Source organism: Gopherus evgoodei, chromosome 8, assembly GCF_007399415.2.
Source record: "Gopherus evgoodei ecotype Sinaloan lineage chromosome 8, rGopEvg1_v1.p, whole genome shotgun sequence".
NCBI classification, from domain to species: Eukaryota; Metazoa; Chordata; order Testudines; family Testudinidae; genus Gopherus; species Gopherus evgoodei.
In genome coordinates this window covers 38,323,203-38,350,116 of record NC_044329.1, presented here as the reverse complement: position 1 = coordinate 38,350,116, position 26,914 = coordinate 38,323,203, and the positions used below count along the sequence as shown (strand labels likewise).

Here is a 26,914-nt window from a genome sequence, read left to right as displayed (position 1 = left end):
CAAGGGTACCCACTCTAGGCTCCTGGTTCCTTAGCCATCACCTCTCTTGGGTGGAGATCCATGCCCTTCTCCCTCCTGATCAGTGTTTTTCCAGGCTCCATTGTTCCCTGCTGTCATAAACAGATAATTAAGGGTTAATGCCTCTTTTGCCTGTAAAGGGTTAAGAAGCTCAGTAAACCTGGCTGACATCTGACCAGAGGACCAATAAGGGGACAAGACACTTTCAAATCTTGATGGGGGGAAGTCTTTTGTTTGTGCTCTTTGTTTTGGGGGTTGTTCGCTCTTGGGACTAAGAGGGACCAGACATCAATCCAGGCTCTCGAAATCTTTCTGAACCAGTCTCTCATGTTTCAGACTTGTAAGTAACAGCCAGGCAAGGTGTATTAGTCTTATTTTTTTTCTCAACTTGTAAATGTTCCTTTTTGCTGAGAGGATTTTACCTCTGTTTGCTGTAACTTTGAACCTAAGGCTAGAGGGGGTTCCTCTGGGCTATATGAATCTGATTACCATGTAAAGTATTTTTTATCCTGATTTTACAGAGATGATTTTTACCTTTCTTTCTTTAATTAAAAGCCTTTTTTTTTCTTATTACCTGATTGATTTTTCCTTGTTTTTAGATCCAAAGGGATTGGATCTGGACTCACCAGGGATTGGTGGGGGGAAAGGAGGAGGGATGGTTAATTTCTCCTTGTTTTAAGATCCAAGGGGTTTGGATCTGTGTTCACCAGGAATTGGTGAAGTCCCTTAAGGCTACCCAGGGAGGGGAAAGTTTTGGGGGGACAGGGAGTGATCCAGACACTGAAATTCTGGATGGTGGTGGCGATACCAGATCTAAGCTAGTAATTAAACTTAGAAGTGTCCATGCAGGTCACCACATCTGTACCCTAAAGTTCAGAGTGGGGAAGGAACTTTGACACCTGCCTACACTGTGAGTTCCCCAACAAGCCAGGCTGTTTAAACAGGCCAGAGATATAAACAGTGTAATTGCCCACAATTATAAGTTATCACATAGCCCTTTCTAAGCAATCACATTTATTCTTAAGTATTACAGAGAAATCATATTTAAAACAATAAAAGAACCAGTGTGCATGCTAATAAGCTTACCAGAGATCAACCCACTCTCCAGCTATGGCTGTGGTAGGTGATCAGTCCTTCACACCCAACATAGGGGTATTTCTGTGGTTACAAGTTCATAACTGCTTTGATTCAGAACAAAAATAACCATGAATAGTTCATTATTTCCTATATACAGCTGGGGTTTTTGCTCTTGTCCTCATTAACAGGTGATAACTGATCAAGGTCCCCTCCTCAGGGCACAGCTTCAAACAACTCAGTTTTTGCATAATTAAAGAAGGGTAAATTTGCTTTCATCTTCCCCTAGAGATTCCCACTTAACTCTGTTTGTCCCAAAAGTTCAGTCCTTTGACGTTCATAACACTTCCCTAGGTTCATGTTAGCCATATCATCTCGCCCTTGGAGAAATTACATACTATCACATAAAAATATACAAACATTACAATGATGTTCCAAGATACTTAAACTTAATTCAACAAGGTTTTTCAATTATATTATAGGAAATTGCCATATCTGTCATACACTGGCACAGAGAGGTTGACTCTGGAATGTTATCAGTGCTTTACAAACAACTGTGGTCCTTTATATTAAAATGAAATTAATTTTTAATCTAAAAAAAAAGCTCCTCTCAGTCCTTCAATCTAACTAGACTCTCAGTACTTCTAATCAGGGAAGAATCTAATATCACAACAACCAATCTTCCTCTTGGTAATGCCTATAACATTTTTTTTAATTACCCAGTAGAAGAGAAAACGTATTAACAAATGTAGGCATGCAAATCAGGCTAGATTCATAAGAGGAAAATAATGTACACTGAATAATCCATTTACTAATTTATTTTAATCAATGACATATTTTCTGGCCAGATTAGTGAGTGTAGGATGTTGTAAAATCAGAATAGTTATGTTTTACTCCCACAGTACATTCACTTTTCACAGGTGTAAATGACTACAACTGGTGCAGGACAATAAAGAATCAGGTCCTGTGAGTATAGATGCAGAGAAAGCACTTGAAAGGGTGGAGTAGGGCTTACTGACATCCTATTCTTAAAAGTGTGGAAATACCACAGTTTCTTAAACAGGCATACATGATGCATCATAAACCAGTAGCTAGAATGCATATGAATAATACTACTCCCTACAAGTTCCCATTGAGCAGAGAAACTAGACCCTGGTCCCCTGCTCCCTTTTCACATTTCAAAAAATTCTGGAACCCATAATGAAAACAATCAGGGAGGGACAGCTCCAACTTGAATGAAAATAACTATGATCAATGTCAAAGACTATATGCGGATGATCTAAGGATCACTCCACCCTACTAGAAGGGATGAAGGGAATTTCAAATTTTGTCTATATATCTATTTATACACTGATTGAAGACAAAGGAAAAATATTAGGGGTCAGAAAACTAGAAATGGGAGGAAACCTTTAAAGAGGAGGTTTATATGTTCTATTATTTGACTATTACTTTTGAAAATATCTAAATTGAAGTGTACAAACAAATAGTATAGACTCACCTCAGATACCAAGAAGTTCACTTTTCATATAAAACTAGGGAATTTTAGAAGTTGAATTATATATTCTTGTTACAAAAATTTCAATAGAATTTTGAAGAACAGAACAAATCACCTCTTTCAATACAACTTGAGCAACATTATAAATTAATACTTGGTTGCACTTTACATTTTCTGTTTCAAGTTATTAAGCTTAACTCCATTATTAAATGCATTCTCTGAGGTTTTAGAATAGCAAGAGAAAAACTGATGGCCTCATCTGCTATATATTTATATGTAATGAACACAACAGAAACAATATCATGGTGAATCATACTTTTGTGCAATGGAACCTTCTAGTTCAATGTTCCATACTTCTCCTGTTAAAGAGGTATTACCCAAAACAGTCTGCTTTCTTTATGAACAGCTCAAGTGAGAAAAAGAATTGAATTTGTTTGTATTGTTCCATTAGTAGAGAAGTTCTCCCATATTTGCATTACCTTAAGTGAATTAGTCTTCTAGTTTTTCAGATAAGGTGAGATACATTATACAGACCACATGCCCTATAGAGATATGCGAAGTTGTTAACAAAGCAAGAATTCACTAATTCTAGTCTGTAGGCAAAAATATAAATAAAATTAAAAACAAATATACAAAAGAGTAAATAGGTTCAAACCAATAATCTAGATTTTTTTGTAGGAGTTCCACTCAGATTAGACAGTTTCTACACTGAGGAGTCCTTTGATCTAGGTAGCCCAAGAATGTGAGACAGAAATTAAGAGATATGTAGAGCTGGGCAATTTTTTTTTCAACAAATTGTAAATTCACTGAAAATGCATTTATTAGGGCACCAAAGCTATTCGTGAATTTGGATCAAATTCAGCAAATAGTTTTGGCTGAAAAAGAAACTTTGATAAAAATTCAGAAACATCAAAGTATTTCATTTTGACATTTTTTAAATATTTCATTTCAAAGTGTCTGAATTGACCAAACAATAATATTATTCTTGCCTTGTTTTATTGCAGTTGCAAAACAAAAAATATTCAGTTACAGTTCAGAAAGAACCATTTTTTTTCCAGATTTTTTCGTCTGGCCACCAAACTGAACAATCATTTATTAGCTCAGTTCTAGTTATATGTTCTCAGACAACTTTCTGACTGACTTTAGGAAAGAAACCACTATACTTTTTATAATCAACTTCCTTCCCATCATCCTTCCCTTAGAGACCTTAAAGACCTTAGGAGTTTGATCATCATTAATACATACAGGAGCCCTCTACAAATTAAATTATCTCTTCATCCACATATAGACCACAGACCTCAAAGCACAACATACACCACATGAGGCTAGAATATTACTTATTTACAATAAAGAAGAATAAATAGTCAACAAAAGGCAATCAGCAGGTCTGCATAAAGCATTATATTTTAATTTATAGCTAATGATTTCTAACATTGTAATAGTTACCGTATGATATAAGCATACTCTCATTAAGTGAAAAATATGCAGGCATATGGGGCAGAATGAAGACTGTTTTCAGAACCTTAGCTATGAATTTGCTCATTTTCCATCCGGGATATGGGATCCTAAATCCCATAGGCTCATCTGAAAACCCCAGTCTACATTTTTAAAGGAGTCTGTGGAACTTACCATATAAACTGGGAAGAAGTCCTGGCACAGCATTTGTAACATCTTTGTGTAGTGAAGGGGCGTTGCCTCCTTCTGAGACTGCAGGAAAGGATCCACCTGGTAGGCAGAGCCATGACAGCCACATGCACCATGCAGAAGCAGAGGGGGGAACAAGAAGTATTAAAGGCAAGCCCTGCTGCTCAGTTGGGCTGGAGCCAGCAAACGAGACAGATGCCTCTCACTTACTGCCACAGTGGGAACCTGAAGAGAACATCTGCCATGCTAAGGACTCACTGGAGCTGCCAGCTGACCAGAACACTGAATTGCTGCTGGGACTGCCACCTGTGTATATGCCGAGGAGACAGCAGATGCCCACAGACTAGAGGTACACCGCAACAGGGTCATAGGATGTAGCCTAGGGACACCAGACTTTAGTCTGGTTGTGATGTTACGAGAATTCAGATCAACATGTTTCAGCCAGATCACCACTGACCCAGTGGGAGAACCCTCTGCCACTGCTAGGGTGCTGGGCTGGAACCTGGTGGAGGAGGGTGGGCCCAGCTCTCCCTACCCTATGTTGCCAACCCCACCCATGAGGTGGCAGCCTCCTAACATTAGGCCAAAAAGCCTGTGTCTGCTGTCTGTTTGACTTATGACATCAGGCAATAGCCTGTTTAGGTGCTGTACCCTGCTGGAGGATGACAGGCTCCTAGACTGCTTTGTTGCTCTGCCCTGACTGAGGGTCAGAAGCCCCTAGACTGTGTTGGCAAGCCACCTTGCCCGAGGACCTGAGCCCCTAGACTGAGTTGGTGCTTCACCCTGCCCAAGAGCATGAACCCATAGACCATTTGGTGCTCCAGCCTATCTAGGGGCCTGAGTGCTAAACTGTTTGAGTCTTGCTCTGTCCGGGACCAGGGCTCCAGACTACAGACTGCTTGGCACTTCAAAGTTATGCAGGAGCATTAATTAAAACTCATAAGACATCTCGTAAAAAGGTATCATCATTATTTTGCTGATTGGGAAACTGAAGAATCTGGCCAAAGGTCACTGAGCAAGTCAGTGCCATCCTAGTGACACCATTCAGCTTTCTTGACTCACAGTCCTGTGCTGCAATCTAACAAAATGATTCCTCCTCAGAAGGAGATCACTTATATTGTGAGAGGACCAGAAATTATTTTGAGTCTCACAAAATCCTCATATTATTTTTAGAAGATATAAATGAATTGCAAATCTAAAGCTTTGAGGGTGGGATTTTCAAAGGCCCCTGAAGAAGCTGGGCAACTAATTCCTTTAGGTACCTTGGAAAAGACATATTAGTACTTTAAAATATCACCTTTTCATATGACATTATTTTCTCTCTCACCATTTCCCTCCCTAAAGGGAAATCTCAATAAGTGGAAAATTTCAGAATCTCGAAAGTTCAGGTGGCATCTCTCTTTTTTGGATTTTTTTCTTCTCATGCTCTAGTTGAACTCATAAATCAATTTAGTTTTCACTTATTTCACACCCTCTTTCCCTCTAATTGTTGTTTGGTGAACTAGTATATAAGAGTATATAGTTCCCTCAGCCTGGGCACCATCTGACTTTATATGGCATACTGTGTCCATGCTACAATCGAAGGTATTGTTTTTTTCTCGCATAGTTCTTTGCTTTAAAACAGAATTAGGAGATCCTGAATAGAATTATCTTAGGATATTTCATTTTGCTTGTGTTAACATAATGGCATCCGCTATCCTGTGATTAAACCATTTCGCTTTTGTACAAGATTAGCGCTGGAGCCGCTGGGTAAGTAAATTTAAAACCAAACAGTCCACGTACCTTTAGGTTAAATGGGGATAATTTAAACAAAAACAACTTACCACTAGAACAGCATTAAAGTGATCGCTCTTCACCTTCCGGACTTGAACACATGCCGTGGGCCCTTGTAATCCTGCGCCATTGAAAAGATTTCCAGCGTCTCCGTTCAGCAGTAAATTGTTATTGCTAGGACCAACACCCAAAGAAGCTCTGTACAAATAGGTCTGGGTCAGTTTGCCCACTCCTGAGACTTCCACCATGTCAGGTGTTAAATGAGATCTTGGGAGCCTGCGCACGTTGAAGCGATACTTATCATGCCCATCCACTGAGCAGCACCCTGAACAGCAGCCGCTGCGGGAGGAGTTCGTTCTGCAATGGAAAAACCTTGTGAGAAGAAGAAAGAGTAGAAAGCCAAGGAACACAAAGGAAATGGAAGCGAGCGAGATGATCAAGTAAAGGTTCTGGCTAGTGAGCTGCTCTTGTCCCTCCATCCCGTCACCGAAGTCCGGGAGGGCCTGGGGAAGGGAGTCAGCCAGCAGGATGCCCAAGGCTACCGTGGAGGAGAGGGACGGCTCCCCATTGTCCTTCACTAGAATGACCACTTTGTGTTTGATGGAATCCGTGGACCTCATGGAGCGAGTAGTCCTGAGTTCTCCTGTATTGGGCAAAACCTTGAATAGGCTGGAGTCGGAAGAATGCTGCAGATGGTAGGAAAGCCACGCGTTCTGCCCGCTGTCCGCATCATCCGCCACCACTTTAGTCACGAGGTAACCGGCATCGGCTAACCTAGGGACTATTTCCACCGCGACCGAGCCGTTCCTGGCCCCAGGGTATAGGATGACCGGGGCGTTGTCGTTCTGATCCGTGATGAACATATTCACATTTAAGGCCGCACTCAGGGCCGGAGATCCGTTGTCCTTGGCTATCACTTGAAAATGAAAACTCCTGAGTTGTTCATAGTCAAAAGTGCTTTTTGCATAGATGTTTCCATTCTCTGAGTTAACGGATAAAAAACTGGACAAGGAACTATCTGCAATGTCAATGTCCCTGAGCGCATAAGAGACCTGGCCATTCCCGCTAATGTCGGGGTCAGATGCTGACACCTGGAACAAAGATGCTCCAGGAAGATTGTTCTCCGCCACAGAGATGTCACAGGATTGTCTGGCGAAGTTGGGAGGGTTATCGTTCACGTCGGCGATTTGCACCAATACTGTCGTTTGGGTAACGATTGGCGGGGAACCAAGGTCTCTGGCGGTGATGGTGATGTTATATTCACTGACCAATTCTCGGTCCAGAAGTCCGTCAGTGACCAAACTATAGTAACTGTCGAAAGAGGGTTTTAGTTGGAAGGGAATGTCAGCGGAGATCTGGCAAGTCACCTGCCCGTTCTCTCCAGGGTCTTTATCCAGAACACTCAAAAGAGCTATCACGGTGCCGGGCACAGCGTCTTCGGGGATGGGACTGGAAAGAGACATGATTGTAACCTCTGGGGCATTATTATTTACATCAGTGACCTCCACCAGCAATTTAGCTGTACTGGACATTCCAAACGCACCTTTATCCCTTGCCTCAATGAACATCTCTAGAACAGGTCTCTGGCCATCTAGAATGCCATTCACTTTTACCTCCCCGGTCTGGGGGTGGATTAGGAATAGTCTCTGTACATCAGCAGAAGTGCTATTGCTAAAGGAGTATCTGATCTCTCCATTTTGACCTTCGTCTAAGTCAGTGGCATGTACTTTGGTTACCAACGTGCCGTTGGGGGAGTTTTCCAAGATACTTGCCCTGTAGAGCGAATGTTCAAACGCTGGAGCGTTATCATTGGTATCAAGAACAGTCACAATGACTTGGGCGTCACCGGACCTCTCGGGATTCCCACCATCTTTGGCTGTAATTACAAGTCTGTGGGTGGACTGCTGCTCCCTGTCTAAGGGCTTCTCCAGCACCAGTTCGGGGTACTTACTCCCATCCCCGCGTGTTTGCATTTCCAGTCGGAAATGTTCGTTAGGGCTCAGAGAATAGGTCTGGACACTGTTGGCGCCTTCATCAAAGTCTTGGGCATTGGGGAGTGTAAACCGAGCCCCAGGAGATAAAAACTCGGCTACATTTAAGTGATATTCATTCAAAGGGAACCTGGGGGAGTTGTCATTTATGTCCTGTATTTTAAATTCCATTTTATAAAGCTCTAGAGGGTTTTCTAGCACAAGTTCGTAATTCAGAAAACAGGTAGTTTTTAATTCACAAACCTGCTCTCTGTCTATGGGTTCATTAACTGACAAAGTCCCCGTGCTTACATCCAAATTAAAATATTGCTTACTTGAACTGGTGATCATGCGAAATTTCCGGAGTGAAAGTGTAGTTGCATCTATTCCTAAATCCTTTGCTATATTCCCAACAAACACACCACGTTCAGTTTCTTCGGAGATGGAATACTCTATTTGCCCATTCACGGTGTAGGAAATAAGGCAGAACACCATTAAATGGACCCGCATTCTTCTTTCCCTGGCTCAGCTCCCTGCAGACCGTTTCAACAGTAACATAATCCAATATCTCAGCAAAGAGCTCAAGTTACCACGCCAAAGCAAAGTGGTAAAATAGCAAAAAATAAAATAAAATAAAAACCCAAAAAACAAACAAATAAATCCACCCCACAAAACAGTTTTCTAAAATGTAGGAAAAGAGCATATGCTCTTCCTTATGCTCCCTGAAATCATCACCAGGTTATCTGCTGCTGAGCCAGCTACTGCCAGCTCTTTTATATTGCAGCAGGTTTTGTGGATGGAAAAGATCTTCTATTACACTTGGGTACCTTACTGGTGGACAGCGCCACCTAGAGGTCTAACAGCTATCATGACAGCTAGTAAAAGAACAGTCTCCGCCACATCACTGGATTAAAGAAAAAGTGTTAAAATGTTACAGAATAAATAGATGGCATCCTTCTAAATGGCCTCAGAGAACATTTTGGAACTATTTTTGAAAGCGGGATATATTTGAATGACAAACAGAAAAGACGCGGAAAATTCTCCCTGCCGGAGATCCTGCCGATTCCGTACACATCTGCAACATAACAGCCAGCATTAGCAAGAGAAAACGCCCAAGCCATGCTATTAGTAAATCTGGGCGTAGAAGTGACGTGTGAAAGGGAAGTAAGAGCTCTCATTTAACAGAGCTCATCACTGCCCTAGCAAGCTCCTGGCTTAGCACAAAATTCTTCCGCTTCTTAAAATGCCATTTGAAAAATTTAAAAGTCATATTTGTCCCCAACTAAGTTCAGTGGAGTGTTTTATTATGATCCCTTCCCGCCCTCTTTTTGCTTGCTTCTGAGCTCACTTACTAATAGAAATCAACTTGGATTATTCGGGAGAAAGAAGAATGATCATGGCACTAAGATTCTGATCCTATGACCACCGAAATCAATGGCAAAGCTCCTATTGACTTCAACAGATACAGGATCAGGCCCTGAATTTCTAGCTGCACAACTCCTGCTGTTTTCACTGAGATCTGCTTCACTTAACTGAGTTATGTGCAGGAGAGTAGGTGCCCCCATGGAATCAGAATATCAGGGTTGGAAGGGACCTTAAGAAGTCATCTAGTCCACCCCCTGCTCAAGCAGGACCAATCCCTAGACAGATTTTTGCCCCAGATCCCTAAATTGCCCCCCTCAAGGATTGAATTCACAACTCTGGGTTTAGCAGGCTAATGTTCAAATCACTGAACTATCCTCTCCCCCAAATTAAATTAAGAATTCCCCTGCCCTTGCATCAGAACCAAGCGCCATCCCTGACAGATTTTTGCTCCAGATCCTTAAATGGCCCCCCTCAAGGATTGACCTCACAACCCTGGGTTTAACAGGCCAATGCTCAAACCACCGAGCTATCCCATCCCCCCATAGTAACTTGTATGTTTATTAAAAGTGTTATAGATTTCAGTGACCTTGCATTTTACTCTGTAAATAAAGGGAGAGAGTGATTAAAACCGATTCGCGGGTGGCACAAAAACTATTTATTACTCGGAAAGCATATAAAGAAGTTAACCACCCACGTGCTTTCCTTGGTCTGTTAGTCCAGTGGGAAAGCCAGAAAGACATTGGGTTGCAAGAACACAGAGTAGGGTCTGGATACAAGGTGGGGCATGAGGGAGATCACCCTTAGCAAGACTAGGATCGCTTTCGCAGACTATTTTCCTGCAAGGGGACAGCTGAAATTCTGCGATACTTTATGCGATTGGGCTGGTGAGTTTAACTCACCAGGCTAAAGGAAAAACCCTCGCTCCTCGGGACTTCTGACATTAATTATGTCATCAGTGATATTTTTACATTTTGTTTTTGTTTTGAGAGTTGACGTTATGGAAAACCTGCGGCTTTTGGATCCAATGACTCGGTCTTCAGGTGTTTAGCAGGGACGATTTGAAGAGCTCCCATGGTTATGACTACTTTGACATCAGTCCATTGGACTCAGCTTATGAACTCCTTGCTCACATTGGTGAACTCTTCCTCATACCAGTAGCTCTGCTAAAGTTAATGGGACTACTCGAGTGAGTAACGCCTCACCAGCATGAGTAACGAACGGTGTCACAATCTGCTGCTTAAAGCTGGAAACCTAAAACCAATCCTCTCTTTTAATTGAAAACAGCAGCAATGTAATCGAACTGGTCCAAATAAAGAGCACTATTAAATGTTCAACTGATCCTCAGCAAAAATATTTATCTTCCTTAAGAGTTAAACTGTCTTCACAACAGAAAAGCTAACGATAAAATAATATTTCAGCCTAACTGTAACTCTGATGTTCACTATTTAATGTAGTCTCTTGCCTCAGTTTCATTCACTGAGTTCTTTTCCTTTCTAGATATAAACCGGAACATAAAATGGATTGAAAGTGCTATTTACTGTTAACGTTGCATTATAGTTCTGCCAGGTTAGAAATACAATTTATGAAGAATGGATTCCAAACAGGTCATAAAGCCACCGACATCCAAGAAAACTTCTCTTCTTCTTCCCACCGTGAATTCGGGTGGTAAATAATATGTTGAAAGGTAACCAACGAAGTCTTTACAGACACCGGAGTCCTAAGTAAGACACTTCTTCTGTACAAGATTTTTCTTCTGGGAGCGGCGCTTTGGTGCAGGTAGGACTGAAAAACACAAAACCAGTTCGGGAATGGAAACCATGTTGCTGAATAAACAGAGACTGACTGCGGCACCTACTTAAATTTTTGCCACCTCACTAAAATCCAGAAGGGCGTGAGTCAGGGAAGAACAAGCCAATAGTGACCGTGACTGAGAGAGCTGGTTCTCCATTGCCATTGGCCGTCCTGGGTGCTCTGGAGTCAGAGGAAAGAGCCGCAGAACTGGGCTCCGTTGACTGTAACAAATCACAACTGTCTCAAACATGGCTGAGTGTCCATTCAGTGCCACAGTTCGAATCAGCAGGTAACCTTCCTGTGAGCATCGTGTCCAGAGCTACCAGGTGTCCCGTTCCCAGGAAGGGAGTATCACTGCTGCGTTGTAATTCGGATCTACCAAATAATGACCAAATGTATGGAGCTTCGGAGCAGGGTCAGGCCGTGGCTGTGGGCTTTAACTTGGACTTGGGAAACCTGAAGATGCTCAGCATAGAATGGCGACTCTGGGAGCGAATGGACACTTCAGACGAGGCAAAGAGCCGAGCCTCTATTGTCCAAGAGAGACAGAGACTCCCAAGGAGGATTTTGTTAGCACTGGCGGGACGCCCAGCCAGTCCCTGAACAGTGATGCTAATACTCGGACATTGTCTCACGGTCCAGAACCAGATCTGTACCTACAGAGTGACAGTTCTTCGCCGACCGTTCTGCTCCCAAAGACATCTGGAATCCGCCAGCAAACTCTCTCCTTGATTCCTGAATCTTTGTCCAACACAGCAATTAAATACACCCTTCTCCCGAGCGCTCCTTTGTAGGCATTGGGCTGAAAAGATAGGCCAGGACAATTTGGGGAGAGTCAGTTCCCTCAGTTATCTTTACGGACACTGCAATGCCCGGACCTCGCTGACACCCGTCCCGTTAGAGTGGATGTGAAAACTGTATAAAGCTGCAGGCGGTCAGAAACTTTTGCGCATTTCAGCCTAACCTGCGCACTGGCCGGATTCAGACCTGGGTGGCTGAATCCCGTGCTCCTGCAACGGCAATACGCCATTCCCCCAAGGGATCCGGCATAAGGCAACTGCTGTGGCCGATGTTAGTGAAATGCCTTCAGGAACGCTGCCCCGACAGTAACTCGATCCACACACTAGCTGAACACCGAGGCGTTGTCACCAGCACCCAGGACAGTAACAGTCCAGGTTATCAGAGAGCCTCTGTCTTTTGCAAAGGTGCTTAGCTGGTATATTAGCTGCTTTTACGAGGCTTTACCAATCCTAAAACGAGAAAGCACTTGACATCGCTTCGGGGCTTCAGATTCAGAACTCGTTTTAATGGGGACGTCCGTTAGATTGTCAGAGAATTGCTGCCAACAGTTGGGTCCTCTGTTCTCTCTAGAGGGACACGCAGCTCTGGAATCACAACCAACCTCGGTAATAGACTTGAATTGTCTGCGTGGGAAATCGGGACTTGTTTATCTGGGTCACTTCGATTTGAATGGACACATTAGGGAATTTTCCATCACCGCTTTCGGGTGCAAAAAGCAGATTAGTTTGGAGCCACACGCGGCTTCTTGGTCTATGGTACAAATAATGCCCCGTGTCTGAAATCAGATGTGACCACCCCGGCTCATGCTGGAGACGTGGGGGTCCCAGAATCTGCAATCCCTAAATCCTTAGAAAAGTTGCCTGAAAAGGATCGCAGCTCGAATGCTTCAGGAACACATGAAAGCCAGCCCCTCAATATCTCAGCAAACCTGCAACAAGGGGAAATCAGGCAGAACTGCCGCATTTGGGTGGGTAAATGGCTCGTTGAAAAGGCCATTAAATTAAAGATAGGTTATAGTGTGAAAGACAGCCCAGGACGAGACAACACTCTTGTGTGAATGTCCCTGAGCGTGGCAGCTGCAGAGCAGCCTGCCAGATCCCTGAGAACTATTGCATCATATTAGCGGACAGCGACACACACAAACTCTGCCAGTAGAAGGAGAAACTTCCCCTCGGATACAGAGGGGTCGAAGAGGCGCCTCCTATTGGAACATATTGGTGTAGCATTTATTTAATCGAAGCGATCGATTCAGCCGTTTGCATCCGTGAAACCTCACAGCCTTTAAAAATGCAAAAGACAACTTACATTCTTTGATGTTTCTTCTAAAGAGGGAAATGCATCCTATAATTTAGTAGCGGCACTTTCTCAGGTACCCAGTCAGGCTAAAATCACATTAAAAGAAAAAGACGTGGGCCTGAGATTTCCTGAATAAAAGCTAAATGAAGGAAACTGCAGCAATACGATTAGCTTTTATCACCCTTTTTGCTTGATCAGATAAAAGGAATATGATTAGAATAAGACATAATGAGATAGTTATGCAGAACTGTCAAATGGAAAAATATAATCAAGGTTCAATTTTCATTTTAAATATTTGTCTTATAATAAACAATGAATATTACGTTATTCGTGTTACTTTGCAAGATGGTGGAACATAATTTATAGCATATTCATTTCAGAAGACCTTCATCCAGTGATATTTATTAAACAGTACAGAGGACATCCACTTTTCACAGCTATTTATACCGTCTAACTTTAGTGGCTGGCAATCTAACTCTCTCTTGCATTTCTAGCTGCCTTCACACAAGGATTTTAATTACAATAATCAATCAAAAGCAAGAGTTGATAAATATGCTGTAAAGTCAAATTTTAACTCTTTCGATGCACTCTTACCTATGCCCTTTCGAGACACATAGCAGCTAATTCCACAGCACAGTAGAAAAAATATTCCAACCAAACAGAGCAGCCTTTACAAAAATTAAATAAACAGTGCCACAGTCAGAGACGGCTTTCAACGTGAGCCCACGTGTCGCAATAAATCTACATTTACTGGAATGCAATGAAGCGCTGTCAACAAAGAAGAAAGTAAAAAAATCTCTGGCAACTAGTAAAGTTTGCCTAACCTAAAATACCTTCCTGTTGAAACTGTATTTTAATCCTCCCCCACTTTCTGATTTCCTACCCCTACGTTTCTGAAGACGATGCGCCTTTCATTACCTAACCAAAAAAAAAAAGTTGGTATCATCTGATGATTATTCAGAGGCTTGTGTGAAATCATTCCTCTTCCCAATCCAGTTCGCAGTTGACAGGTGTTCAAACAAACAAATAAATTCCCCATCACTAGCACGATTTGTCAGTATCAGCAGAAAAGCCAAGGTCTGAAAGGAGAGGGACCGATCTCCCCTCTACGAGGGTAATTTTCTCCACTTTCACAGTTAAAGAACACAGCTGGATAGTGTGCAGAGGCTTAATGTATTGCTCCCATAGTCTACTTGATCTGTGGTAAGAAGACTTAAGTCCTCTGAGCTGTCAATATGACACTTAATTTACACTAAAATTCCCTATGTACAATATAAAAAATAAATATATCTGTCTCTTGCTGTCACCTGTGTAAAATAATACCTTTTCTTGATTTTATCCATCCCTTTAATACATTTGAAAATCTGATTTGCAATGTTAATATCTGTACTTTTGTAATTAGAATATATCCTTAATACTGCCTTATAAGTTATAAACAATCTCAGATTTGATATCAGCTTCCTCACTCTCTTCCACACCATCTCCAGGGCAATGATATTCTTTTTTATCCAATAATGACCAATGTATCACAAATGTTTCATACAAAATAACTGTAACAAATATTTTAATTTCACACACAAACACTAAGTGAGTTTGGGTGTAAAACTGTATATCTTGTATATTTTCTTCAATATGTTGCACTGGTATTACTATATATATATAGTTAGCCTTTTCAATGCCTCTGTACCTGGGAATAAGAGATTTTATTTTTTACCTTTTTCCAGAAGAATCCACAAATCAGTTTCCTGATCAGTATGCTGTATTTTTTTATTTAATTTAATTTATATATTACTTACTTATTCAGATCACACTACTTAACTTGATTGCTTGTTTCCTGTAAATGGGATGTGTTCCTATCTAATCCTCACCAGAACACACGACCCTGAGTCAGTATCCAAACTTGCCTACTTCCAAGTGTTGAAGAATTTCCCAACAATGTCTGAAAAAAAAATACTGTTCAATCAGTTCCTGGTTTGTCTTTCCTCTTACTAATACTTTGCACTTCTTATAAGATCTTTCACCCAATAATTTCAAAAGGCCTGACTCAAAGCCCATTGAAGTAAATGGAAAGACTCTCACTGATTTCACTTGGCTTACAATAAGCCCAAAATGATGTGCAAAGATAAAATAATTAATCCTCAGAAGATCCTTGTGAAGATGTGTATTAGTAACCTAAACATACCTATAGCTGAGATGGAGAGGGGGGTAATCACTTGTAATGAATCAAAAGGGAACTTAGGAGTTGGGTCCCCAGCCCTGACCAAATGTCCTAAGCATTTAATAAAATACTGTAAAGAGCTATGGTTGCTTATCTTAAATACATTATTGAAAGTACATTAGATTTTGAAAAAAATCACTAATTTACTTGCTGGCTTTCCTCAACGTTAAGGGATATGTGCAACTTTGACCCAAAACAGGTTTACACTTAAAATTCTGCATCCAGTACAGCTGCACCAATGTAGCTACGCTGCTGTAGCTGCAGTGCTGTACTGTTTTAATTAAGATGCTCTAGTCTAGGAGAGGGGAGAGAGCTCTCCAGCAGAGGGTTAATCCACCTCCATCAGAGTCAGTAGCTATGTGGATGGGAGAAGCTCTCTGCCCACATAGCACTGTTTACAGTTGCGCTTATGTTGGTATAACTAGGAGGCACAGGGGTGTGGATTTTTCACACCTCTGAGCCATGCAGTTATACAACAGTAATTCTGTAGTGTAGCCCTGCCCTTAGTTTAGCAACCTTTTAATAGCTGTTTATATCAGATGTGCTATCTCCCTTTTCAAAAAATTATCCCTGCTTTCTCACTGATCTAAAGATGGACATGAAATGCTTACTTAGAGATATAGAATACCACTAGAAGTTCATCTAGTCTGACCTCCTGTATGTCACAGGCCACCATCACTTCTGACGCACTAAACCCAACAAAGGAAATAAGACCAAAGTAAATGAGACCCACAGGAGACTAGACTACTATGAGCAACAGACAAAGCACAGAATGGACTAAGGTGCACCAGTGCTGAAGGCTCCTGCAACACTAGGGAAATAATTAAATGAGATATACCCAGATAATCCTGGCAAGTGACCCACAACCACACACTGTAGAGCAAAATGAAAAAAAATCAAGGGCACTGCCAATGAGATTTGGGGGCAAATTCCTTCCAGCCCTACATATGGCAATGTTTAACAACCCTTCTGTTTCTTTTTTCCTTTCTCAAAGTCAGTGGTCCCCAAACTTTTGACAGCATGCCCCCACTTGCCTGTCCAGACTCCCAACCCTCAGCTGTGGTCGGGAGCTGGGATGGGAACAGGGCCATGGTCAGGGCTGGGGCCACTGCAGCTAAGAGTGGGACCATGGTAGGGCCCAGGGATCGAGCTCAGACTGGAGCCACAGCCAGGTTGGGAGCCAGGGGCTGAGGCCAGGGCCATGGCTAGGGGCAGATCTGGGGCCAGAACCAGGGCAGGAGGTGGAACCATGGTTGGGGCCATGGGCCAAGGCTGGGCTTCAGCCGCAGCCAGGGCCAGGAGAGGATTGGAGCTGCTGCTTGGCCAGGAGCCCAGGGCTGAGGCTGGGCCACAGAAGTGGGTGAGGCCAGAGCAGAACAGAGGGCAAAGTGGGGCTGGATAGTGCTCCCTCCCCACCTCCTGTTGGGGCTGCCTCAGGCCCTGCCCACCCTCCACTCAATGTTCTTCCACACTACCCTGGGGGGTGCACCCCACAGTTCAGGCACCACTTCCCTAAGTTCTCTGTTTCCAATTTAAAGTGGCCAAAATTGATTTGAAATCATTCTTCTACTTGCATTTACTGTGCTTGAAAAATCCCCTGATATTACTTTAGGTGGTTTCTGTATATTGCCACTTATTAGTAAGTTTTGTTCTTCATTTTTATTATTTCTCTGTCTAACTCTACTGATAATCCTCCATCCCATTCTCTTTATATTTTTAAATGTCTTCATTTGCACACCTCCCTGCCACCCTATTTTATCACTTTGGTTTCTGTTGCCCTTTTAGCTATTTTGAATTTACTAATATAAAAATTGCTAGTAACTTTCTGAAAGAGAATGTACCTCAGGAAAATAAAAATATCTTATGGAGTTATGCAAATGTGTATATTCCAGGCTGCACTGCTAATCATGAAGTTGAACACTGACGCCAACAAGAATGGAGTCATCTAATTACTATATTCTACAGAGGTTGTTGTAGCCACTTTGGTCCCAGGATACTAGAGAGACAAGGACCAACTTCTCTTGTAGGGATATTTAAAGGTTTATATTAAACATGGTTTATGTGAGAAATGATTTATTGATTTATTGTTAATTAATACTTTAGAACTTAAGGTTTATGTTAGAAGTAAAATTGGAACGATATATTGATTTATTGTTAAGTGATGCTTTATAACTTAAGGTTTATGTTAGAAGTAAATTTGTAATGATTTATTGTTAGGAATAGCTGTGTCTGTGTGAAGCCAAAGAGATACTTTGTATAAAACTTGTTAAATGTCAATAGACTCTAAGTGCCTGTTCCCTAAGTGAAACTTTTTAGCTAAATTGGTCAATTGACTCAGCGCGCAAGCCGTCAATTGACTCTGTAAACTGCTAGATTGGTCAATTGACTCAGAGCGCAAGCCGTCAATTGACTCTGTAAACTGCTAGATTGGGTAATTGACTCAGCGCACAAGCCGTCAATTGACCCTATGCCTCAGGCAAAACTGTATAATTACTACAAATAGAGACCCCCACCTCTGTAAATTCATTTTTATCTAAAGCTAAAAAGTGTATTTGAATGAGTGCCTAGTTTAACACCCCAAAAGATAAAGAGTGTATGTGAATGAGTGCCTAGTTTAAATGATGAATGAATGGTTAGGGAGTTACCAGCCTGAAAAATTCAGTGTGGGCCGAAGAAGGTGTCAAGTGGGATCAACCAGATGACCCCCGGAGGGCGAACTGGAATCCACCCCAAGCACCTACAGAATGGAGCCAGCCACCTGCTGATTGATCAAGCAACAGCAGAATGAAGCAACTCCCATAAACTAACATAGGGAAAAATCCCTATAAAACTGGACTCTAAAGACTGAGGACTTTGAGTCTATGGTTCTGCTGCCAGCCTCCAGGAGCATCAGGTGCACCTGATCCGGACTCGGCTCCACTCTTGTGTACAGGATACCTGGCCAGTATTCTGTCACAAGCAACTTTAGGCTGGTAACTATAATATCTATATAGAACCTGTATGAATGATTGTGTGAATGGATATATATATATATATAAGTAATCATAGGAATAAGTAGCCAAACAACATTGTTTGCTGTTATCTTTTATTTTATTATGGTATTGACAATAAATGTGGCATCTTTGCCTTGTCCCCTTTAATAAGATCCTGCTCGTTTTTACTAGCCTAATATAATTGGTACAACACTCTTGGAGAGAGAGACAAGCTTTCCAGCTTTCAGGACCTGAAGAAGAGCTCTGTGTAAGACAGAAAGCTTGTCTCTTTCACCAACAGAAGTTGGTCCAATAAAAGATATTACCTCACCCACCTTGTCTCTCTAATATTGTAGAGAGACATGCAGAGTGTCTTCACAAATACTTTATTTATAGCTATGAGGAAGTAAGTGAATTAAACTATTTCTGGAAGAAGAGCAATTCATTCTAAAACTTTTCATGCTTCAAAACGAACTGGTTCTTTATTTTTAAGAGGCAAGAAGGTGGCAACTTTAGGGAGGAGGGCCTGTTCTCCTTTATCTTCCTCAAATTACAATCAGAAGTACTGTAAGTGTTTAACAACTTTTAAAATATTAAGGGCTGTGTTACTCCAACATTGAAGTAAATTAATTACTTTAGTATGAAATAGAAGTAAAATAATGGTGAATCATTCCCTAAATCTTCCCTGTGAAGTGATTGCATTCCCTGGATGATTCAGAGAACTACTCCTCTAACACCAAACTCTTCTCCATATTCAGTTTTTTTCCATATCCAGCAGTCAGTCAAATATATTTTCTTGGATTTCATGTCACTGTCTCAAACTACAAAACTGACAAACCCATTATCCTTCTCTGATGTTATCTAAACGAAATATGACCATATAGATCATTGTTGCAACCACCATTACATATTTGCAGCAAATATTATACAAAGTTTGTTGAGTAAGATGTGTATGAAAAGGTTATGGTTTTCTGGTTATGATTATACTTTCTGTAACCATGTATCATTTTTGTATTTGAAGTTATAAATATTGGCTCTATATCTGAAGTTCAAATTAGCCAGCACATCATGGAGGGACTATTCAAATTGAGTATCCCATCAAAAGAACATTTAACTGACAATGGACCATGGGACATGCCTATCTACACTTAATGAAATTTCCTGATGTGACTAAGCGAAATGAATGGACATGTGACTTGACCATGTGACTCCAAAGTGCTTCTTGTTGCTGTAATTTTCCATAGTAAGAACAATGGGTTTCCCTCCGCATGGCAGAGGATATAAAAGTCCCTGGAAACCAGGGCCGCCCAGAGGATTCAGGGGGCCTGGGGTCCTCAGCGGTGAGGGGCCCCCGCTTCGGCGGTAATTCGGCAGTGGGAGGGTCCTTCCACTCTGGGACCCGCCGCCAAAGTGCCCCAAAGACCTGTGGCAGGGGTCCCTGCTGCCGAATTACCACCGAAGACTTGGAACTTTGGCGGCGGGTCCTGGGATGGAAGGACCCCCTGCCATGAGTCTTCGGGGCACTTTGGCGGCAGGTCCTGGCAGGCTTGGTGCAAGGATGTTTCGGGTCCTAGGTGAAACTTCCACCTTGCGCCCTCCCCTGTCACCGAGCCCCTGCCCTGAGGCCCCCCCTGTGGCAGCTCCACACCCCCACCCTCTGCCCTGAGGCACCCCTCCCACCCCAGCTCACCCCTGCTCCGTCTCCACCCCAAGAACACCATCGCTGCTTCATTTCTCCCGCCTCTCAGGCTTGCGGTGCCAATCAGCTTAGGCGCCGCAAGCCTGGGAGGCAGGAGAAGTGAAGCAGCCACAGCGTGCTCGGGGAGGAGGTGGGGCATGGGTGAGCTGGGGCGGGGAATTCCCCTGCATGCCATCCTCCTCCCCCCTTACTTGCTGCAGGCGGCCCTCCCTGCGCTCCCCTGCCCCATCTCCCTCCGCCTAAGTGCTGGCAGCAACCGGGGCAGCCGAAGATCCGGCCGCTGCAGTCGCTGCGAAAGAAAATGCTGCCCCCCAAATCCTAGCACCCTAGATGACCAGCTAGGTTGCCTAAATGGTTGCACTGGTCCTGGGTCCCAGTGCAGAAGGACCCCCCCACTGCCGAATAACCGCCAAAGACCTGGAGCGGAAGAAGCTCCAGGGGCCTGGGCCCCACGACAGTTTTCTGGGGCCCCCAGAGTGAGTGAAGGACCCTGCTCCAGTGCCCTGAAAAACTCTCGTGGGGGCCTCTGCGGGGCCCAGGTCCTGGGGCAAATTGCCCCACTTGCCCTCCCCCCTCTGGGCGGCCCTGCTGGAAACACCTTCATTTTGTATTTAATCCTGCTTCTTATCTCTGGAGGAACCTTGCTCTAAACTGAAGCTCTGAACAATGGACTGAATGATCCATCCGAGCTGTGGATGTACTCCATAAATTTGACTTAAGTTGGCAGTTTATTCTGTCACTGCTACAAGCCTGAACCAAGACGTTTTCCATTGCTGTATGAAATTGATTCCTGTAACTAATTTTAACTCTTGCCTTTCTTTCTTTCTTTCTTTCTTTCTTTCTTTCTTTCTTATAAACAATCCTTTAGATTTTATATACTAAGGGATTGGGATCAGCATGATCTTTGGGTAAGATCTAAGTTGTATACTGACCTGGGTGTGTAGCTTGTCCTTTGGGATTCGAAGAACTTATTATTTGATGAGACTGATTGTAAAGAACCACCCATCTCTGAGTCCAGTGTTTTTGGTGGTCATATAAGAACTGGAATGCCTGAGGAAACTGCCTTTATGTTTTCTTGTTAGCTAGTGTGGTGAAACAGGAGTTTCCTTTTGTGGCTGGTTTGGTTTATCTTATAAAAGAATAACCACCAGTTCAGACTCAGAACTTCAAGGCAATTTTTTAGTCTCCGCCTCTTCTCCTCCCCTTTCCAGCCCCTCGCTAATTCTTGTAATTTCTTTCCATTTAATATCATCAATATCTTCCCTTCCCTCACTCTTCCCACTTGCAAAGCACTTGTTCAGGCCTTAGCATTTTTTCACCTTGATTTATGTAACATTTTCCTCTTCAACATGAGGACCTCTGACTTTGCATTTCTGCTTCAAAATGCTACTGCTTACATTATCTTCTGCTCTCCATCTATGTCAGTCCTTGCATCTCTTCATTATCTTCCTACCTCATAGTAAATAAAATTCAAGATCCTAATCCCTATTTCCAGCCCTACATAATCTCCCCCATGTTGTTTCCTTATCCCCAATTTTTCCACTGCACAGTTCACAAATTGCCTTTCCTACTGATCTCTCTCACACTCTTTGCACCACTATTCATGCTGCCATTAGGCTTTTAACAGTCTCCTATTACTTGTGCACCAAAGACCTTCTTTTCCCTCTCTTCCTCTCCATTTCTTCAATAAATCTTTCATTGTTTAGTTAACAAAACTCCACAATCCTCCATCTCTCCAGTTGTTGTGCTGTGTTTTGTCTTGACCTCATTTGTCTTTTCTATGCTATTCTTAATCTGGGTTTGTAACATCTACATACTATTTTGAAGCAGTTCACTAAAATGCATAGCCAGTCAGACAGATGGACAGCCTATAGCTATCTAAGGCCTGGTCTACACTACGTGTTTAAACTGATTTTAGCAGCTTTAAACAGATTTAACGCTGCACCCGTCCACACAACGAGGCCCTTTATATCGATATAAAGGGCTCTTTAAACCGGTTTCTGTACTCCTCCCTGACGAGAGCAGTAGCGCTGAAATCAGTATTACCATATCGGATTAGGGTTAGTGTGGCTGCAAATCGACGGTATTGGCCTCCAGATGGTATCCCACAGTGCACCATTGTGATTGCTCTGGACAGCAATCTGAACTCAGATGCACTGGCCAGGTAAACAGGAAAAGCCCCGCGAACGTTTGAATTTCATTTCCTGTTTGCCCAGCGTGGAGCTCTGATCAGCATGGGTGGCGATGAAGTCCCAAATCCAAAAAGAACTCCAGCATGGGCCGTATGGGAGATACTGGATCTGATCGCTGTATGGGGAGACAAATCTGTTCTATCACAGCTTCGTTACAGAACACGAAATGAGAAAACATTTGAAAAAATCTCCAGGCTATGATAGACAGAGGCCACAGCACAGTGCTGTGTGACAAGCGTAATGGAAAGCCAAAGAATCAAATGGATGCTCATGGAGGGTGGAAGGGGGTACTGAGGACTCCAGCTATCCCACAGTCCCCGCAGTCTCCAAAAAGCATTTGCATTCTTGGCTGAACTCCCAATGCCTATAGGGTCAAACACATTGTCCATGGTGTTTCAGGGTATATGTCGTCAATTTACCCCCCTCCCCCCATGAAAGAAATGGGAAAAAAATCGTTTCTTGACTTTTTTATATGTCACCCTGTCTACTGCATGCTGCTGGTATACGCGGTGCTGCGGCAACGAATAGCAGCACCCTCTCCCCTCCCCTCCCTGGTGGTAGATGGTACAATATGACTGCTAACCATCGTCATCATCAGCCCGTGAGTGCTCCTGGCTGGCCTCAGGTGAGGTCGGCCGGGGGCGCCTGGGTAAAAATAGGAATGACTCTCGGTCATTCCCGGTAGATGGTACAGAATGGCTGGTAACCGTCCTCATCATAGCAACTGGGGGCTGAGTTCCATCAGCCCCCCCGCCCCTTTCATGTCTAAAGAAAAGATTCTGTACTGCCTGGACTATCATAGCAGCGGGATGCTGGGCTCCTCTCCCCCCCAACCGTTTAATGTCCTGCGTGGACTATCATAGCAGCTGGAGGCTGCCTCCCCCTCATTTTATCTCACTAAAAAGTCAGTGTTTCTTATTCCTGCATTCTTTATTAGTTCATCACACAAATGGGGGACACTGCCACGGTAGCCCAGAAAGGTTGGGGGAGAAGGGAATCAACGGGTGGGGTTGTTGCAGGGGCACCCCCGGTGAATGACATGCAGCTCATCATTTCTGCGGGATCTGACACGAAGCGGCTGTGCTCTCTGGTTCTCTGATAAACTGGTTCTCTAGTACACTTGCCCCATATTCTAGGCAGGACTGACTCTATTTTTAGATAAACCATAAAGGAGGGATTGACTTGGGGAGTCATTCCCATTTTTGTCTTTGCGCCCCTGGCCAACCTCAGCTAAGGCCAGCCAGGAGCACCCATGACAGCAGCAGATGGTACAGAATGACTGATAACCGTCATCTCATCGCCAATTTACAATGGGACAGCAGACGGTACAGATGTCACGGAGTGTGGGGGAGTCCGGCCCTGCACCCCTCTTCCTGGGACCCACAGTGACTCTCAGCCAGCCAGTAAAACAGAAGGTTTATTGGACAACAGGAACACAGGTTACAGCAGAGCTTGCAGGCACAGTCAGGACCCCTCCATTGAGTCCTTCTGGGCTTTCAGGGTGCTTGGATCCTAGCTAGGATACCCTGAATTCCACCCACACAGCCCCAAGCCCAAACTCAAACTGCTTCCCTCCTGCCACTCCCTTCCTTTGTCCCCTTCCCGGGCAAAGGTGTTGACCTTTCCCCTCCCTTACCTAGCTCAGGTTACAGGCTCTGGCATCGTCCATCCCCTAAAGTCCTCCCCTGCTCTCCCACTCCCCACACAGACAGTACCTACTGCATCACATCTCTCCCCCCTTCGAGACTGAACTGAGCGGGGTCACTCTGCCCAGTGACCTGGGGAAGTTCAGGGTCCCCTCTCCGGGACAACGCATCCGCTGTCAGGTTGGCACTTCCCTTCACATGGACCACGTCCATGTCATAGTCCTGCAGGAGCAGGCTCCACCTCAGGAGCTTGGCGTTGGCTCCTTTCATCTGGTGCAGCCAGGTCAGGGGAGAGTGGTCAGTGTACATGGTGAAGTGTCGCCCAAAGAGATATGGCTCTAGCTTCTTAAGGGCCCATACCATGGCCAGGCATTCCTTCTCAATGGCCGCGTAGCTTTGTTCCCGGGGTAGCAGCTTCTTACTCAAGTACACGATGGGGTGTCTCTCCCCCTTTTCATCCTCTTGCATTAACACCGCCCCCAGTCCCGTGTCTGAGGCATCGGTGAACACCATAAAGGGTTTGTCAAAATCTGGGTTTGCCAGAACTGGGCCACTAACTAGAGCCTCCTTCAGCGCCCGGAAAGCCTCCTGGCACTGCTCAGTCCAGATCACCTTGTCTGGCTTCCCCTTTTTGCACAGTTCAGTGATGGGGCCGGCTATGGCACTAAACTGGGGCACTAACCTTCGATAGTACTCCGCCATCCCAATAAAGGCCTGGACCTGCTTTTTGGTTTGGGGGGCAGGCCAGTCTCTGATTACCTCCACCTTGGCTGGTTCCGGCTTCAGGCAGCCGCTCCCCACCCGATGGCCCAGGTAAGATACTTCAGCCATCCCCACCTTGCACTTCTCAGCCTTTACTGTTAACCCAGCCTTTCGGAGTCGGTCCAGGACTTGTTTAACCTGGGACATGTGGTCCTCCCAGGTCTGGCTGAAGACGCAGATGTCGTCAATATACGCCATGGCGAAACTCTCCATCCCCCTCAGTAGCTGATCCACCAGGCACTGGAAGGTGGCCGGTGCTCCCTTGAGGCCGAAGGGCAGGGTCAGAAACTCATAGAGCCCCAGAGGGGTGATAAAGGCCGATTTCAGCCTGGCATCTGTGTCCAGCGGCACTTGCCAGTAGCCTTTGGTAAGATCCATGGTGGTGAGGTACCGAGCACCTCCCAGTTTGTCTAGGAGCTCGTCAGGCCTGGGCATAGGGTAGGCATCAGATACGGTGATGGCATTGAGCTTTCGATAGTCCACACAGAACCGGATTGACCCATCCTTCTTGGGAACCAGCACCACTGGCGAGGCCCAAGGGCTGGAAGACGGCTGGATCACCCCCAAAGCCAGCATGTCCCTGACCTCTCTTTCAAGATCCTGGGCAGTTTTACCAGTGACCCGAAAAGGGGGGCATCTTATAGGGGGATGTGACCCAGTCTCCACCCGGTGGACAATCAAATTAGTGCATCCAGGCTGGTTGGAAAACAGCTGTCGGTATAGATGCAGCACCCCCCTGATCTCAGCGTGCTGGCCCGGGGTCAGCTGATCAGAGAGGGGAATCGCCTCCAGGGGGGAACCCGCTTTGGTCCCAGGGAATAGATCTACTAAGGGGTCATCTCCCTGCCCCTCCCAATGTCCACACACGGCCAACACCACATTCCCCCTGTCATAGTATGGTTTCATCATGTTCACATGGTACACCCGACGGTGATGTGCCCGGTTTGACAGCTCCACCACATAGTTTACCTCATTCAGTTGCTTGATAACCTTGAAGGGCCCTTCGCAGGCGGCCTGGAGTTTGTTTCTCCTCACGGGGATGAGAACCATCACCTGATCTCCGGTGGCGAAGGCACGGGCCCGTGCCGTGCGGTCATACCAGACCTTCTGCCTCCTCTGGGCTCGGGCCAGATTCTCCCTGGCCAGGCCCATGAGCTCGGCCAGTCTTTCCCGGAAGGTCAGAACATACTCCACCACTGACTCTCCCTCGGGAGAGGCCTTCCCCTCCCATTCGTCCCTCATCAGGTCTAGGGGCCCCCTTACCCGCCTTCCATACAACAGTTCGAAAGGTGAAAACCCGGTGGATTCCTGGGGCACCTCCCTGTACGCGAACAGCAGGTGAGGTAAGTACTTGTCCCAATCCTGCGGGTGCTGGTTCATAAATGTTTTTAGCATCATCTTCAGCGTCCCGTTGAACCTTTCTACCAGCCCGTGGGACTGGGGGTGATACGCTGAGGCCCAGTTGTGATGGACCCCACATTTCTGCCATAAGGACCGGAGCAGGGCCGACATGAAGTTGGACCCCTGGTCCGTTAAGACCTCCTTGGGGAACCCCACCCGGCTGAAAATTGTCAGCAGCGCATCTGCCACTGTGTCTGCTTCGATAGAGGACAAGGCCACCGCCTCGGGGTAGCGAGTGGCAAAATCCACCACCACCAGGATGTATTTCTTCCCTGACCGGGTCGTCTTGCTGAGGGGTCCCACTATGTCCATGGCCACCTTCTGGAAAGGTTCTTCTATGATGGGTAAAGGCCTCAAAGCCGCTTTCCCCTTGTCCCGGGCCTTCCCCACCCTCTGGCAGGGGTCACAGGATAGACAGTACTGTCGGACATGGGTAAAGACCCCCGGCCAGTAAAAGTTCTGTAGCAGCCTCTGCCTGGTGCGTCGGATTCCCTGGTGCCCTGCGAGAGGGATGTCATGGGCCAGGTACAGCAGCTTGTGATGAAACTTCTGGGGAACCACCAGCTGCCTCCTGATCCCCCATGACTCTACTTCCCCTTGGGGAGCCCATTCTCGGTACAGGAACCCTTTCTCCCACAGGAACCTCTCCTTGCAACCTCTCCTCATGGTCTGTACCGCACTAAGGTCAGCCCGGTCCCGGTGCTTCCGCAGGGAGGGATCTTTCTGCAACTCGGCCTGGAACTCAGCAGCTGGGACAGGGATGGGGACCGGCTCTTTCTTGCTGGCTGGGTCTGAGG

At 44.7% G+C, this 26,914-nt stretch overlaps 2 protein-coding genes across 5 annotated transcripts in view; both read right to left on the bottom strand.

The window, feature by feature from the left end:
- The window catches only part of LOC115656387 (protocadherin alpha-C2-like), a 302,084-nt gene that overhangs the window by 131,757 nt on the left and 143,413 nt on the right, over positions 1–26,914 (bottom strand). The gene's annotated exons all lie outside the window — the stretch shown is intronic.
- LOC115656093 (protocadherin alpha-3-like) overlaps positions 15–26,914 on the bottom strand; it is a 54,540-nt gene continuing 27,640 nt past the window's right edge. Inside the window, 1 exon segment of the mRNA XM_030572387.1 lies at positions 15–110. Within this exon segment, the coding sequence (XP_030428247.1) occupies positions 15–110 (96 nt within the window).